General features: G+C 33.8%; 2 protein-coding genes and 1 non-coding gene across 3 annotated transcripts; 1 reads left to right on the forward strand and 2 right to left on the reverse strand.

The window, feature by feature from the left end:
• Positions 1-1359: 1359 nt before the first annotated feature.
• LOC18019408 (MD-2-related lipid-recognition protein 3) lies at positions 1360-2654 on the reverse strand. Its single transcript, XM_006398602.2, has 4 exons — positions 2465-2654; positions 2123-2224; positions 1878-2020; positions 1360-1655 (listed from the first exon to the last, which is right to left on the reverse strand). Exons 1-4 carry the CDS (start codon positions 2556-2558, stop codon positions 1533-1535), a joined length of 462 nt encoding a protein of 153 aa, XP_006398665.1. The 5' UTR covers positions 2559-2654; the 3' UTR covers positions 1360-1532.
• A 1776-nt stretch (positions 2655-4430) lies between these two features.
• TRNAG-GCC lies at positions 4431-4501 on the reverse strand. The gene has a single exon. It is a non-coding gene; the product is annotated as a tRNA-Gly (tRNA).
• Positions 4502-8785: 4284 nt separating this feature from the next.
• LOC18019409 (BEL1-like homeodomain protein 9) lies at positions 8786-12350 on the forward strand. Its single transcript, XM_006398603.2, has 4 exons — positions 8786-9620; positions 10354-10748; positions 11205-11265; positions 11674-12350. Exons 1-4 carry the CDS (start codon positions 8898-8900, stop codon positions 12259-12261), a joined length of 1767 nt encoding a protein of 588 aa, XP_006398666.2. The 5' UTR covers positions 8786-8897; the 3' UTR covers positions 12262-12350.
• Positions 12351-15746: the final 3396 nt, after the last annotated feature.

The raw sequence follows: 15746 nt of genomic DNA on the forward strand, positions 1-15746 counted from the left end.
TGTGGGACAATAGTCTCCACTTTTATTTGCATTTCCATCAAATTCAGGTTTCGAATTTGGTTGTTGACTCTCATGTCTCATGTTAAAGTGTCTAAAAAATCAGAAAGCTAGAAAAGGTGAGATCACGGATAATATGGATTTGACGATAAGAAGGAAAAGGTAAAGGTTAAATTGCGTATTGGATTTTGTGATTTCTTGAATTAAAGTCTAGGAAAACTAGGATTGGAAACTGTATTCTTATGCTTACTCAATCAAACAGTACTTATATTACGATGAAATACATAAGAAAACAAAAGAAAATAAACTATAAAACCAGAACAATAAAAAACTAGTACATATTATTCTTTTAAGCTAAGACTTTAAGTCTAATTTTTTTTTCTTAAGCGTAGAAATTATATATAAATCTTAACAGTTCTGATACAGAATAACTTTCAAAATTGTATAAATTAAAAAATGTTAGTTTTTTATTTTATTATTTATGTTTTGGAACTCGGTTTCATGCGGAAGATACGTCGTGAAAACTGCTTACTGAAACACGTATTCTTGTTCTCTTCCCGAGATTATAATGGAAGGATCTTTCTTTGGTCCTAAAATTCGTAATGTTGCTTAATTTACTAACCCAGTTTTTATTAACAGCATCTATCAAGATTTTAATTTTTAAAAGTAGATATGATTTCTAGATGCAAATATATAGATAGACTCAAACCAACTAGAGATTCCGAGTTTTGAACCTTTTTAATTTTTTTTATATATCTTTTTTCTTTTTTGAAAACTAAATCTTATATATAAATCGATTTAGACATGTTTGATTTTTGTTAGGACTCAGGTTTTAGTCAAAAAAAAAATCTATGGAGTTTTTCCAGAGCGTACCAATAAGAGAGCAAACTACACGGAGATAATATACATAAAAGAGGAAAGAAAAGGAAGAAGTGAAAGAGGGTTCGTTCTTATCCTTGGAAAGAGTCGAACATATATAATAGAAGGAATCTAATCTATAAGTTACGAAAACGGAAATGTCGTTGTGATCATAATAAGACAAATCAAAACTCACATGCTCTAAAGATTCCACTTCAAAATAAAACCAAGGTCACATGGTCTACAGTTTTTTACATTTTTTCCCCCGTTTTTTTCGATTTGGTTTAAGATACTAAAAATTGCTTCATTTTGAAATTAGTATAAGTTGATTTTTCACAATCTTTTTGTATCTACATACATATCTCCTTCTTTCTTTTTTGTTACTTCAGTAGATATTTGGTTTGATTTGAATTAAAACCTTGCTAAAGTATTCAGATCGGATTAGCCATACATATATATATGTATATGTATATGTAAGACACTAAAAATAGATTCCATGTTCATAGGATTAGGGGAAAACCAGTGACGTGCCATGTTCATAGGAACCAACCCAAAAAATACAAGAGAGAGAGATCAATCTCGGTTAAGGATTTTATTTTATTTGTTGCACAACATAAAAATGGGAAAACATGCAAGTCGAGAGAGAGTATAAACATATTTTCCACCTTCCAACTTGACTAAGCAGATACCAATGTGAGAACTGAAGTAGGTAAACTGAAGTCGACACACATTCTCTCTGCTGGCTCTTCAGAGTTTCCCACATCTTTATCAAGCAAAGCTACAACATATTTGTATTCACCCTTCACAAGTTTTAAACAAAAAAAAATCGTCAGTGGCAAACTAAAGTGGAAATGTAAAAATGTGAGGATTTATGATTTTTTTTGTTTTTCTGGGTTTTGTAAAAAAGAGTGAAACCAAAAAAATATCCGGTTCTCAGCAAATACCGAGACTTAGTCTAGGCTTCGACCTCGGATTCCCGGTTAAATGTATATGCAAAGAGTGTATGGATAATGGACCATTACCTCCAGTACATCCTTAGGAACTTCGGAAAGAGGTAACACAAAGTTGGTGCCAGCTTCAATAACGCATGCCTGACGTCTTAGAAGGTCGGTAACTTTTTCTGATTTAGCGTACACCTCTATGGATCCAGAGTCGATGCTTTTCTCTGTATAGGTCAAATATTTTATATATCAAGAACATATTAAGAAATGGAAAAAACAAAAAAGAGGGTTGAAATTTGCGAAGATCACAACAAATTATAACGTACTTGCATAACCGAATACCGTAATGCTTAGCTCGAAGTCTTCAGGCCCAATCGGGTTTGGAGATATCTCCACATGAGTGACGTTACCGAAATCGTATCCACTTTCTACAACAGTCGCAGAGATTAATTTTGAGACTTATGAGTCAAGCAAAAGTCAAAAACTTGGTTCTATACATCTTTCTTACAAAAATAAATCCAAAAATCGAGGCCTGTTTATTATTATTATTGACTTAAAAAAAAGAAGAATATGAGTTCTATACTTCTACTAACACACACAAAACATATTAACATATACATATATAGAAAATAAGAATACCAAATCCACACGGACCACACCACACTTACTGTTGCAGTATTCGAAATCGACGGCACGTAATGCAGGTAAGGAGAAGAGGGATACGAGTAGAATAAGCATAGGCTGGACGTGAGATACCGCCATGATTCAGTTCGTTGAACTTCAAAGAGGAAAGAGTTTTTTCTGTTTGTGTTATGTTATTACTTCCACGCGGACCACGCCTATGATTTTATAGTCTATAGATTATATTAATACTGAATTTTCTAAATCAGTGATATATCCCTGCATCTTGCGATATTTAATCTCCCACGTTATACACGAGAACGTAAATTAAACTATCATTGGTATTGTTAATGCCTTATCACCTACTTTTTCATTTACAAGCACGTGGATTCATCTCGGAGAAATTAAAGCTTTAGCTATTCACTGAATCTGTCTTAAAAAAAGGAGTTTTTGTTGTTTTTTTCTAAATTGTAAATATCAATAGATAAAAAAAGATTTACATAGCAAACCTAAAGTCTGCGCTACTTTGATAAAAAAGAATTAAAAAACAAGGCAGAGCAAAGTGGTTACAAGTCTAACAAGTTATCCTGACGTGAAAATTTATCTGAGCCAAAGAAGCATAAGATTCCAGAAATGCTTTTTGTGTCTTCTTGCAAATATTAAGTTGCGCAATTCCCTGTCGATACTCTTGAAGATCACATGAGCAGGGATGGCAGTTTGGTTGTGGAGAACATTGTTTCTCTGCTTCCACAAGTGAAATATCGTTGTTTGCACGACGAGCTTCCTAAAGAGAGACGGAGACGAAGCGGAGCTATCTCTGATCCATGATAAAAGCTCAGGCCAATTTTTAAATAGCGGCTGCGGTGAATTTAGATGAGAGATCGCAAGATGCCAAACATCCACACTGAAGTCACAGGTCAAAAGAAGATGGTCCCTAGTTTCGGTGGAGGAAGAACAGAGACAGCAAGTAGGTTGGATCTGCATTCCCCAAGCTGCTAAACGAGCTCTGGTAGGTAGACGGTTTAAATTGGCAATCCACCTGGTGAATGAGTGCTTGGGGATACAACCCTTGAACCAAATTAGATCCGACCAAGGTTTCTTCGCTGCTCGAGGTCTCATTACCGACCAAGTATCAAAAGCGGTATAGGAAGCACAGACGTTACCATGGAAAGATGAGCATGAAGGTTTAAGGCCTCATCAGTTCTGGGGCAGCGAGAGTCCAACGAGTGGCATTTGCAGCAGAAGCGACGACAACATGTAGAGGAACTTGCAAACTCCTCGGACCACCATCCCCAACATAATTAATAAGTTGCCTGAATGGAGTCCAAATATCATACCAAAACCGAATAACCTTTCCATCACCCAGAACACCCTTGATGAACTTCAGGGCATCTGGCCGGAGCTTGAGAAGCTGATTCCAAGTCATTGATTCTTTCAAAGCCCAAAAACTTATATTTCTTAAATGGTGGATGTTCTGCTACTGAACCCACAGAGATGCGCCATTGGAGAAGAGAAGCCAGATGAACCGAAAGCAGAGAGCTCTGTTCCAAGTTGAGAGGCGGCGAAGACCGAGACCCCCTTCATCACGAGGTAGGCATACAGTGCTCCATGCCACCTGAGTTTTTGTTGTTGTTAGTTAAAATGTTAAGATTATAAAATAAAGGGGTTTGTTTTTTTTTTTTTTAATGAAGAAATTTAATCTCAAATATGATCCATATACTTTGGGGAATTGATTGTTTGATTTTCGGAATCTTTAAAACAAGCAAATGACAAAACATTAATACATATACAGTATATTTTTTTTACAAGTCGGATTAATTACTGGAGCATTGGAAATAATTAAGTGGGACATTCTTTTAAGAAAGGGCCCTTTTTAAAATTGCCAGACTCTAAAGTCCATAGAGTGAATAGACAAAGTGGGCTATGCGGACCTTAAATTGGGCTCCTTAGTTTGGGTCTACTGGATCAAAGAGTAAAATGGAGTTACTTATAAACAAAAAAAAAAGTAAATGTTGCACCAGCCGGGAATCGAACCCGGGTCTGTACCGTGGCAGGGTACTATTCTACCACTAGACCACTGGTGCTATTGTTAACGTATTTGCTTAATACTTTTAATATATCATATCTGTTTATTTTGAAAATGGAGCAAAATCCACCGTTCGTTGAAGCTGATACTCTTCTCTGATTCGTCCAAAAATAATAATCAAACAAGTGTCGCCTAAATAAATGTTTTAAAATCGCATACCAAATCCGATCAACAAAATAAATTGTAATCAATTTCTCAAGTGAAAAGAAAAAAGAGAGATCTGAGTATGGAAGATAGCGTAATACAGATACAGCGCCCAGGAGTCACGCAACCTAACAGGTGACGTCATCACAGTGATTCTTTCTGTACTACTACCCCCATGGGCCCATTCTCTGTATATGGTTCGGGAGAATAATAAATAATCAAATACCATCTTATCAAAAAATATTATGACATGACTTAAATTACTTCCACATATTTAAAATATTTATAAGAAAAAGAAATAAATTCATGGCATTTCTTAAAATATTGTTTATCATCAAAATTATTAGAGAAGTTAAGTTACTATGCACAGATAGCTTTAAATAATGCTCAGAAAAAATTTTATATAACTTATGCATTATCATATTCATGGTTAAGAGATATTTATCCTCTAACTTGTGTGCTCAATCATGCATTTTGTAGCTACATTTATTCATTGTGCACTATGTTATGGTTTGACATTCTTTAGTCGTATATCTTAATTTTATCAGAACAGTTGTTAAAATTGTACATAAACCATAAAATCACAAAGCTTTTCACATAGATACTTAGTTGGATTTGATGGAACATAACATAATATAGTCGTCAACAAGTGGTGTGGATTTGTCGTTTTTTTTTGTTGTGATATGACCATTTATTAATCTAATTTAAAGCTCCTATCTAATTTGATTAAAGAGCAATAATTATACATATATATCGGTTCAACTTAAAAGAAAAAAGCATCGAATGACTGATGTGATTTATACTTTAAGAAGTGAGTTGTATTATTTTTCCATGTGCCAAAATATGGTATTGGTACCATGATATATGGTTTCTATTTTCATAATTCTCCTTTTTTACATTTCGTATCAAATTCTTTTTTAGGTCGTGTAAAACTTTAATTAGTAGTTCTTCTACATAAATCATGATGTTTCGTACCTGTAAGTGTAAAAATTAATCTAATGACTCTAATTAATTCACGGGAGAGTAAAACTGATTACTACGATTTTATTTGGGGCGCGTGGAGTGTACACGCGAGTGGATGGAGAATGAGTAGATAGAGTATTACTTTCTGAAGACGTACGGAGTTTTGTGAAGAACGAGAAACGCCGTTACATCAACTGACGGCAAACTCGGTGGATTCTCGCTAAGCAAAAGATTTGTGCAGAGACAATCAAACGTAATAATGTTTTATTTTCTTTTAAAAAAGAAAAGTCTAAACGACGTTAGCATGACGACGTCACCTGAAAATCCCAATGGACATTTATCAGAACTTGAGTACTTGTAAGCTACTTTAATTAACTCATACTAAATTTTGTACTGTCTCTATAGGTTCACACTAAAATAGTTTTTTTTTTTCTTTCTATTCCCCTTGCTGTATATATAATATACTATCCAAGAAAATAAAAATGATTAAAAATCCATGGAATGAACCTATTTATTTGATTTTGCTTATTGTGGTTTCAATGAGCTCCTACCAAAATCACAAATTCAAAATTATGCAGAGTTGGGTAAGTAATCAAATCATGCACATCTAGGTTCTGCTTTAATTATTCTAATTAAAAAACATATATAGTATCGATTTGCGAAAAAAATTGCTCTAATTGTTAAAGAGAAAACAAATATTTCGAACAGATAGTCATATTTCTATGTCACGGCATATTGTAATTTATAATAACCCTATCGGAAGAACTTTTACCAAAGTCAACTATACAAGTTACATCAACTTAGTTTATAGAAAGAACGATTATTTCTTAATCAAATCATCTTCGATTGCTTTAAATCCTCTTTAGTTATCAAATAAAGAAATTTCAGGTCGCCTATCATTGCTATAAAATGCCGAATAGAAGCAACGATTGAAGTATGACTTCTTATCTCAGACATTAGGGTTCGAGTCCTTCCTTTACCATAGTGGGATCAAATGTATATGCCAGTGGCTCCCACCAGAAAAAAGATTATATCTATTTATTTACAGTTTTTGTCAAAAAGATTACCTTAAGTTAAATTCCAATAGTTCTTGTGGTTGGGATGTTACCAAGCCATTAATATTTTGTGCATTATTATGTTTTCACTTTCTGAACTTTTATACGAAAGAGGTTTAAAATGTTCATACATTCTTAGGCCGGGAACGAATAGTTTAATAATTATGGACACTACAACAAGAGTCGCAAAACACCAATAGTATATACAGAGAGTGCAAAACACCAATAGTATATACAGAGAGTTTTTCAAAAAAAAAAATAATGGAAAGAACGATTGCTTGGAAAAATATTCATATAATGTGGGTAAACCCGTGATGTAATGTAAAAAGAATAAGAGAAGAACTAATAATTACGTGCACTTTAATTTACTGTAATACTTTATTGGAGTGCATTGGTTCTTTTTCAATTTTGTGGTCCATCTTAGCCAAAAGAGGAAATACTTTATTTATAAATAAATACAACAGGAAATTTTGTTTCTGCTTAATGTTCGAAACACATTTTCAAATGATTTACGTCGCATTATTCCCATGCAAACGAAAATCCTCTAATGATTATTTCAAACACGATTATTACAGTACAGTGGAATTTACTTTTCCGTTTTTGATCATTGTCTAGCAGATCTTAGATTGCAAATTTATTCGTTACGTTGTTGAACATAAAATCTAACTCACTGAGAATAATTGCAATTTTGCCATTCTTAAGAATTTTTTTTTATCAACTGTAAATGCATGGCTGATCGCACTAATTTTTATTAAAATATTTACTGTATATGTTGATATATATTGAGTAACGATATGTTACTATGGTTTACCTTAGCAATTTGTTAAAAATAAACAAAAACCATTGTTATTGCTCTTCAACTCTATACAAACAAAAACAAAAGGCTATATACCAAAAAAGAATTGAATTGCACAATGCATTCTCGTTAAATTGTTGCGGGAACATACCATCCACGCGTACTAGAGCGATCAGTATGATTAAAATTTCAAGAGTAAAAAGGTATTTAGTCTTTTATTTTTGTGTGCAAAAAATGAAATTTAGTCCAGCAAAATAAAAGAAGAAAAACGACAAAAAGAAGACTTAAAAAGTAGTAGAAATGTCAGTAAGTATGTGAAAGACTGAGACACAGAACAGTTTGTACAAAGAACCTGTTCGATTGTCACCGGTTACAGCCGGTCACCTTCTCCCGATTTCCCATATAGCCTCTCCCACCAAACCCGGGACTTTTCACTTTTTCAGTTCATAACTTTAAATCATTTTTATACAGACCTCTAATTTGCATTTAGCATAATAAAATATCCGCAGCAATTACCAAATTCCAAAGTTGACGATAGTTAAAACGATTTTTTTTTTCACTAAAAAAGATATGGAATATCATGTATCTCTTTTTAAAATTAAGTTTTAGGACATAAGTAAATATAAACTACTATTCACTAAAAAATTGTTATTTTTTAACATATTTTCAAGAATTTTGTAGATGCGATCAAATAAATGAAGTTAATGTGTATTGGTATGACGCAGAATATTATGCAACCAATTGCTACAACAGAAGAATATAATGCAACCCAATTGGTACCAAGGTCGAATAATTTGTATTTGTTAATTGTTATTTTGTGTTCAAGGTTTACACGCATCCTGATTAATTATGATTCATAATCGTGAGAAAATAACAAAGAAATCACCCGAATCGTTTAACTTCACTAAAAATGATATGGAATATTGAATTGAAAGAATATCAATGACAGGCCCGAGATGTAGCATGTATGTCCTTTTTTTTTTGTCACGTATGTCTTTTTTAAATTAAGTTTTAGGACATAATTAGTAAATATAAACTACTGTTCAGGAAATCAAGTAAATAAGTAGTAAAATTCTACGGAATCATGAAACATTTTCATCATTCTATGATTACCTATGAGAGCATTAACGAGCTAGTAAACAAACACCAAAAGATGATCCTTGACCAAAATTGTAATGCTCAATAAATTCTTCCGCCTAAACGTTACACATCTACAAAACAAAGATATTTTAGATATTTTAGTTTTCGAACTAAATAATACTAGCTATGAGAAAAATGATGATATACATATTCTTGATCGTGCTTCAAAAAGAAAGCAAAAGAAGCCTCTTTCTCTCTCTCTCTTAACCTCTCGTTTCACCGTCACCATTATCTCTTACACTGTTACTCTCTCTCTCTCTCTCTCTCATTCTGCATCTCGGAATCATCCTTTCTCCATGGCCGATGCTTACGAGCCATACCATGTTCTTCAACAAAGCCGGCGAGATAAGCTTCGGATTCCTTCTATCGATTCTCACTTCCACTTTCACCCTCCTCCTCCTTCTTCCGGCAGCGGCAGCGTATTTCCTCTCGCCGACTCCGATTTCCTCGCCGCCGGTTTATTTCACTCCAACAACAACAACAACAACAATAATCCCATATCCAACCCTAGCTACAGTAATTTCATGGGATTTCTCGGTGGCCCATCTTCCTCTTCATCCTCCGCAGTCGCCGTCGCCGGAGATCATTCCTTTAACGCCGGTCTTTCTTCCGGCGACGTCCTCGTCTTCAAACCCGAGCCGTTATCTCTGTCTTTGTCTTCTCACCCTAGACTCGCTTACGATCTAGTTGGTCCCGGCGTTGTTAACTCCGGATTCTGTAGATCCGCCGCTGAAGGCGCCGCCGCCGCTGTCACCATCGCGTCGAGAAGCTCCGGTCCTCTCGGACCGTTCACGGGCTACGCATCGATTCTGAAAGGATCGAGGTTCTTGAAACCAGCACAGATGCTTCTTGATGAGTTTTGTAATGTGGGTCGTGGGATTTACACCGACAAAGTCATCGACGACGACGATTCTTCTCTGCTTTTTGATCCGACGGTTGAGAATTTCTGCGGCGTTTCTGACGCCGGCGGAGGAGAAAATGGGAAGAACAAATCAAAACTCATCTCCATGCTCGACGAGGTATGATATTGATACTTGATAGACAGTTATTAATTTATAAATTTATTAAATACCTATAAATTCTGATTTAAAGTATAGTCTTTTCTTGTAGCTATGTGTATTATTGTGTTGAATATTCATAGTTTATGGTCGTCGTCCTTTGAATTTGGAGACAAAATGTGATAAATGATATGTTTCTTAAAAAGATCTTCCTTGGAAAATGAAACTCCTTCAAAGCCTTTTTAAAATTATGTCGTTTTTATTATATTTTATCTCCCTCATAATAAGAGGATGGGTTATTTTAATTAAACGTTCCCTACGTTTTGCATGAATAGAAGATGTTATTGAGTCCACATTAATACACGATAGGTCTACAAGGCTTGCCCTCCTCTTACTTCTTAGCTTACTTTTTTTTAATAGAAATTTAAGGTTATACTATATAAATGATATTATCTTCGGGACGTAACTTTAGCCCTATAGAGCTTCCTTGTCTTGATCTAAATTTGTGAATTGGATTCTTTATTAGGGATATGAACTTAAAGTGATAAAAAGAGAATTTTCTTCTTTATGAAAGGGAATATATTCACAAGATTAATATTTGATCCTAAAGTCGGGGACTTGAAGATTTTAATTAGTTTATTCCGAGGTATATAACATACTTTTTGAGCGAGGAAGCCATTGGAGTTTATAATTACACGTTTCTATTATATATTTGGTTCGAATCTAAAAACACTTTCATGTGACTTTTTACAAGGTTTACAAGAGGTATAAGCAATACTATGAGCAGCTTCAAACTGTGATGGGCTCATTCGAATGCGTCGCTGGTCTAGGGCACGCAGCTCCTTATGCGAGCTTAGCCTTGAAGGCATTGTCTAAGCATTTCAAATGTTTGAAGAATGCTATAACGGACCAGCTTCAAGTTAGCGCCAATAACAAGATACAACAACAATGTGGTCATGCGATGAACTCTGAGAATAAGACTGATTCTTTGAGATTTGGAGGAAGTGATAGTAGTAGAGGCTTGTGTTCTGCTGGTCAAAGACATGGATTTCCTGATCACCATGCTCCTGTCTGGAGACCGCACCGTGGCCTACCCGAACGTGCTGTTACCGTTCTGAGGGCTTGGCTCTTCGACCATTTCTTGCATCCGTAAGTTACCTTTTTTGGCCATATATATGCTTTTGAAAGCATTTGATTTGAGTTTGAGCTTACTTCTAACTATGCTACGCGTTAACCATGTCAATTTGATCAGACCATCAATAAATTTCACTGAAGTTACACTTGCAACTTGACATAAGCAAAGTCCAATATCCGTATAACTATATGTCTATATCATATCTTAATTTGATATTCATGTGTCAGGAAGACATGAACCACATTATATATATGCTTGTGAACAAATATCTATAGATGGAAAAGCATATATATATATATGTATGTATAGAAGTGTATGATAACTTCGAAGTATGTTTTAGATGGGACATGTCGAAAGCTTGTTTGTTTCTCAGACTTGGATATGTCGCTTTATAAGTGTAATTATGTGTGTGCATATGTAAGTATATATTTGTGAGATATTAAATTATTGTTGTGTGTCTTTTGTTGCAGTTATCCGACTGATACAGACAAGCTCATGTTGGCTAAACAGACAGGTCTCTCCAGAAATCAGGTTTTCACTTCTGATATCTTCAGCTTTTTTTTTTCTTTTTCTTATTGTTTTCTTTCTTCTTCTTCTTCTTCTTCACAGATAAATTTCTTGCTATATAATTAACCGCATAGGCTTATAAAATGAGGTTATAAAATGACATTTTCAATATAACAAATAAAAATATATTTAATATTCAAATGTTTTTAACAAAATACTACACGATCATGCGGTAAAACATACGAAGAAAACAGTTGCCAAGTGTATTTAGATCACTGTAAGGGATTCAATTTCTTATTATTATTATTATTATTATTTTTAACTCATCGGAAATTAACTCCTTAGGTTATTGATGGTTAATTGATAATTAATGCTTATTCAGGGATTTAGTTTCCTGAAGGTCACGTATTGTTGGGGGATTATTATTTTCAGGTGTCGAATTGGTTTATAAACGCACGAGTTCGGGTTTGGAAACCAATGGTGGAAGAGATTCACATGCTGGAGACTCGACAATCTCAGAGATCATCTTCTTCTTCTTGGAGAGACGACCGTAGCACCACCACCGTCTTCCCCGACAACAACAACAACAACCCATCTTCCTCGGCCGCGCAACAACGAGCTAACAACAACTCATCTCCTAGACGAGCTCGAAACGATGAAGACGTCCATGGGACCACCAACAACAGCAACAATAACAACAGCTTTCTTAACGCTGGGAACGGTGGAAGCGGTGCGGTTAGCTTCCCATACGGTATTGCGTCGTCCAATGTCCCGGGGATGAGTAGCAGCACTAATGGTGGAGTGTCGTTGACGTTAGGGCTTCATCATCAGATTGGGTTGCCTGAGCCTTTTCCGATGACAACTGCTCAGAGGTTTGGGCTTCACGGTGGCAGTAGTGGTGGCGGTGGAGGAGGTGAGTCCTACGGTGGTGGCGGTGGCTATGAAGGGCAAAATCGTCAGTTCGGGAGAGATTTTATTGGAGGTAGTAATCATCAGTTTCTACATGATTTTGTAGGATGAGATCAATTGTGTGGGAAGAAAAAAATTTGTTTGACGTTTGGATAATGTATTGAGATATGGGAAATTGTATTGCATATGATGTGTATATTGAGAATGTTTTTCATTTTTTTTTTCCTTTCGAAAAGTGAAATCTTTCTAAGGAATGAAATTGAAGTGAAACTGATAATCCATTTCGAATAAACCGAGTTATGTTGTTGTTAATTAATTGTTAAAAGGATGTTCACTTTTCCAACGTTTAAGAGCCTGAAGTAACTGAACCACTGAGTAGCTCAACTATTTGTTTTGAAACCCTAAAATTTGTCAGAGTAATTGACCTATTTGTTTAGACTTTTAAGTAATTGAAATGAATACAGTTTTGAACCTTTCTTGATATTTGTTTAACTCGACTAAAAACAAAACAAATTCAAACCGGATTTAACACACAATTCCAAATAGTTTGGTTTAAGTTTTTATTCGGTTTGTATCCCTTCCAATAATGATACAAGGGTATCAGGCTTGGCTTTTGAAGAGCCCATGATATCAAAAGAAGAAAAATTGTGCTGTTGTTGCTTCAAATAACTTTGCATTTGCTTTTGGAAAACAAGGAAAGATGTATAACCTTTCCCTCTCATTAGAAAAGAAGAAATAAGACAAAATCTTTTGTTGTTACAGAATTTATTCTCCTAACCATTTTCACCCTTTTTTATACACCTTTATGCTTTATTTTCCAATATAAGCATTCATTCATGAATTACATGTCTATATAAAATTAAATTAGAAATGATTAGTTTTTTTCTTTTTTGAGCAAATGATATAGTGTTCTTATGTTGTTCAAGCTCATATATATAAGAAACTGCATTCATTTGTTTTTAGTTGCACGAGGATTGCTCGAATTAATAGAATCAAACTAGTTGTTTTGGTTCTCAACGTAAATTTCTACTTTAATAAGAAGATGTGAACATATGTTAGCTGACTGTCTTTTCCTTTATTTGAAATTCAATAATTGGAAAAGAATCGGTTCATGTGATGAGTCGAGATAAGAAATAAATTCAGTCAAACAAAATTTCAAAGAATATTTGTATATTAAAAAGCAAAAGAAATTTTTTTTCCATCATTGGCTCGTAAGAACAAAGAATCAATTTCTCATGATTTGATCACTCACAATCATTCTCCTTTATGTGGATGCGGAAAAACACCCTCCACACGTTTTATGTAAAAGAATTAATTTAAAATTCAAATCTAATACATATTATTATTCGATTTATTCTTCAATATTTTCAACAAAATTATCTTCAATTTTCAAAAGATTATTAGGATTTGACCAGCTTGTTGGAGAAAAGTTTAGAAGTAGGGTAGAAATATACTGTATATGGAACCGGGTGATTTTTTAGAAGTACGCACTTTCCGAAAAGAATGATTTCGATTCGACTATTACCAACGCATAACACGGACTATATAAGTTTTAAGATACCAAGAAAAACAAACATTTTTACGCTTGGTCGACATAACAGTCACAAAAAATGTTTTTGGTGAAAAATAAAGATAACACATAGGACCTAATTGTTACCCAAAATAATTAAAAAACATATAGGACCTAATCCTAATGTGTGCATTTCTTCTACGAGGTGTCAATCAAAACTTCTGAACCTTGTCATATGGAACTTCTAATTAACTTTCATGCAATTCAACTAACCTTATATTATTAAGTTCAAAATATGGAGTTTATTTCAACACATAGACCCTAATGCACCTTCCGTATAATATACGTCTAAGTGCATACAGATTGCTAAGTCCATAAAACACCATATTAATTAATTTCCTAGTCGGTACAAAGTTGGCATAAATAGAATTCATAGGATGTTTAATGAACCGACTGGTTACTTAAAACCTTCCAACAAAACTATGAAGACTACAACATATCGACATGGAATTTCGCATAAATGCATTTCTTTTAGTTCATCATATTAAGAAACTTTTAGTCATAGTTTTCAAGATCTCATATATAATTCGTCCACTACTTCCGATAAAATCAATCTAAACAAAACACGTTTATGCAAGCAAAGCTATGTACATGCAACCTTAGACAATATTAGACACGTCACGTGTACTGTGTACATATTATATAATATAATTAAGTAGTATTAATATTGATCTATGTATATATGCTGAACTCAAGATAAATGTAGGAATACATAAGAAACCATGGACAAGACAAGATATTGTCTTTCTGTATGAGTATTTGTTCCAGAAGCATTAAACCATTGGAATAAGTATTATTCTTTTGAACCATTACTATTTTTAAGCTTCACCGCCTCTATATATATATTCTCACCATCAACGACAACAAAAACAAGGAGAAATAAGAAGAAGAAGAAAAAGGTCTTTGGTGATGAACGGGTAATCTGCATCCTGAGGTTTAAAACTCTCTAAGCATATACATATGCGAATGTCTAGTTTTGATCCTCGGGATACAGATTACCTCTTCCTTACTCGTACTGCAATATACAACACCTACTCAAGAAAAGACTTAATTAGCTTTCATTTGTTTGGAGAAAGAGGAAGCATCACATTATCACATCTTCTCCGTTGAAATTGGTTTGCAATTGCTCAAAGATAATCCTTTTTTTTTAACACATCTCAAAGATAATCCTTACTTCCTTAATTTTACTCTTTTCGTCCTTTATAACAGGAATTTCCGAGTTGAAGGTTAGCAAACATGATATACAAAGGATATATGAATTACGTTATGCCTAACTTTAATCACTTAATATAAATACGAATTGCATTGTAAAGCTTCAAAGTTCTGGATATTTCGAGATATTAAGAGAATTATTACAGAATAAGTGAAAGTTTTTATTTGGCGGATTTTTTTTTTGTTTAAAAGTTTTGTACCTTCTAATTTTACAAATGCAAGCCTGATGTTTTTTTATAAAATATTGTTTTTCATACTTCGTTATAACTTCTCTAACTTGATTTCTGAATAATAATTACATGCAAAATCAAATGTATTAACAACGATGTCAAATCGTCAAATGATGCCAAATATAAAATTTGATTATGCACAAACCATATTCACTTATCAATTGATTGATGGATGTGAATGAAAGATACATGAAAACGTAGATTGGTATGGTAGATGTATATAAGGGAACCGGCCGGGTATATACGTACGAAAACATGTGCTATATGTATACGTACATTTTAGCTAGGTTTATGGTTTTTTTTTTCTACTTCATTTGTTATCCACAGGTGATGTACTTATGCAAGTGAAGAATATATTCATTAATCATTTGGTCTAGTCACAAGAAGTGGAATATGATTTTAATATTTGTAAAAGTCCAGAATATTATTATTTGATCCTATCTAGTCCTTTCAAAATATTGAACGTGAAGGTTTGAACCTTTTCCATTTTATCCGATGTAACTATTTTACAACAATAGATTCTGAGATTTTATATATGTTAATTCAAAACTTTAAATAGTTGAATACTCAGATGTTTATAAAAT

This window comes from Eutrema salsugineum, unplaced genomic scaffold (genome assembly GCF_000478725.1).
Source record: "Eutrema salsugineum unplaced genomic scaffold, Eutsalg1_0 scaffold_2, whole genome shotgun sequence".
NCBI lineage: Eukaryota > Viridiplantae > Streptophyta > Magnoliopsida > Brassicales > Brassicaceae > Eutrema > Eutrema salsugineum.

Bases quoted from the DNA above. Each gene is read 5' to 3' on its own strand.
- LOC18019409 (XM_006398603.2), top strand. From the start codon at position 8,898: ATGGCCGATGCTTACGAGCCATACCATGTTCTTCAACAAAGCCGGCGA. The intron at 9,621-10,353 runs GTATGATATTGA...ACTTTTTACAAG, and splicing joins TCATCTCCATGCTCGACGAG to GTTTACAAGAGGTATAAGCA. The intron at 10,749-11,204 runs GTAAGTTACCTT...CTTTTGTTGCAG, and splicing joins TTCGACCATTTCTTGCATCC to TTATCCGACTGATACAGACA.
- LOC18019408 (XM_006398602.2), bottom strand. From the start codon at position 2,558: ATGGCGGTATCTCACGTCCAGCCTATGCTTATTCTACTCGTATCCCTC. The intron at 2,225-2,464 runs GTAAGTGTGGTG...CGACTGTTGTAG, and splicing joins CGATTTCGAATACTGCAACA to AAAGTGGATACGATTTCGGT. The intron at 1,656-1,877 runs GTAATGGTCCAT...AAACTTGTGAAG, and splicing joins TTCCTAAGGATGTACTGGAG to GGTGAATACAAATATGTTGT.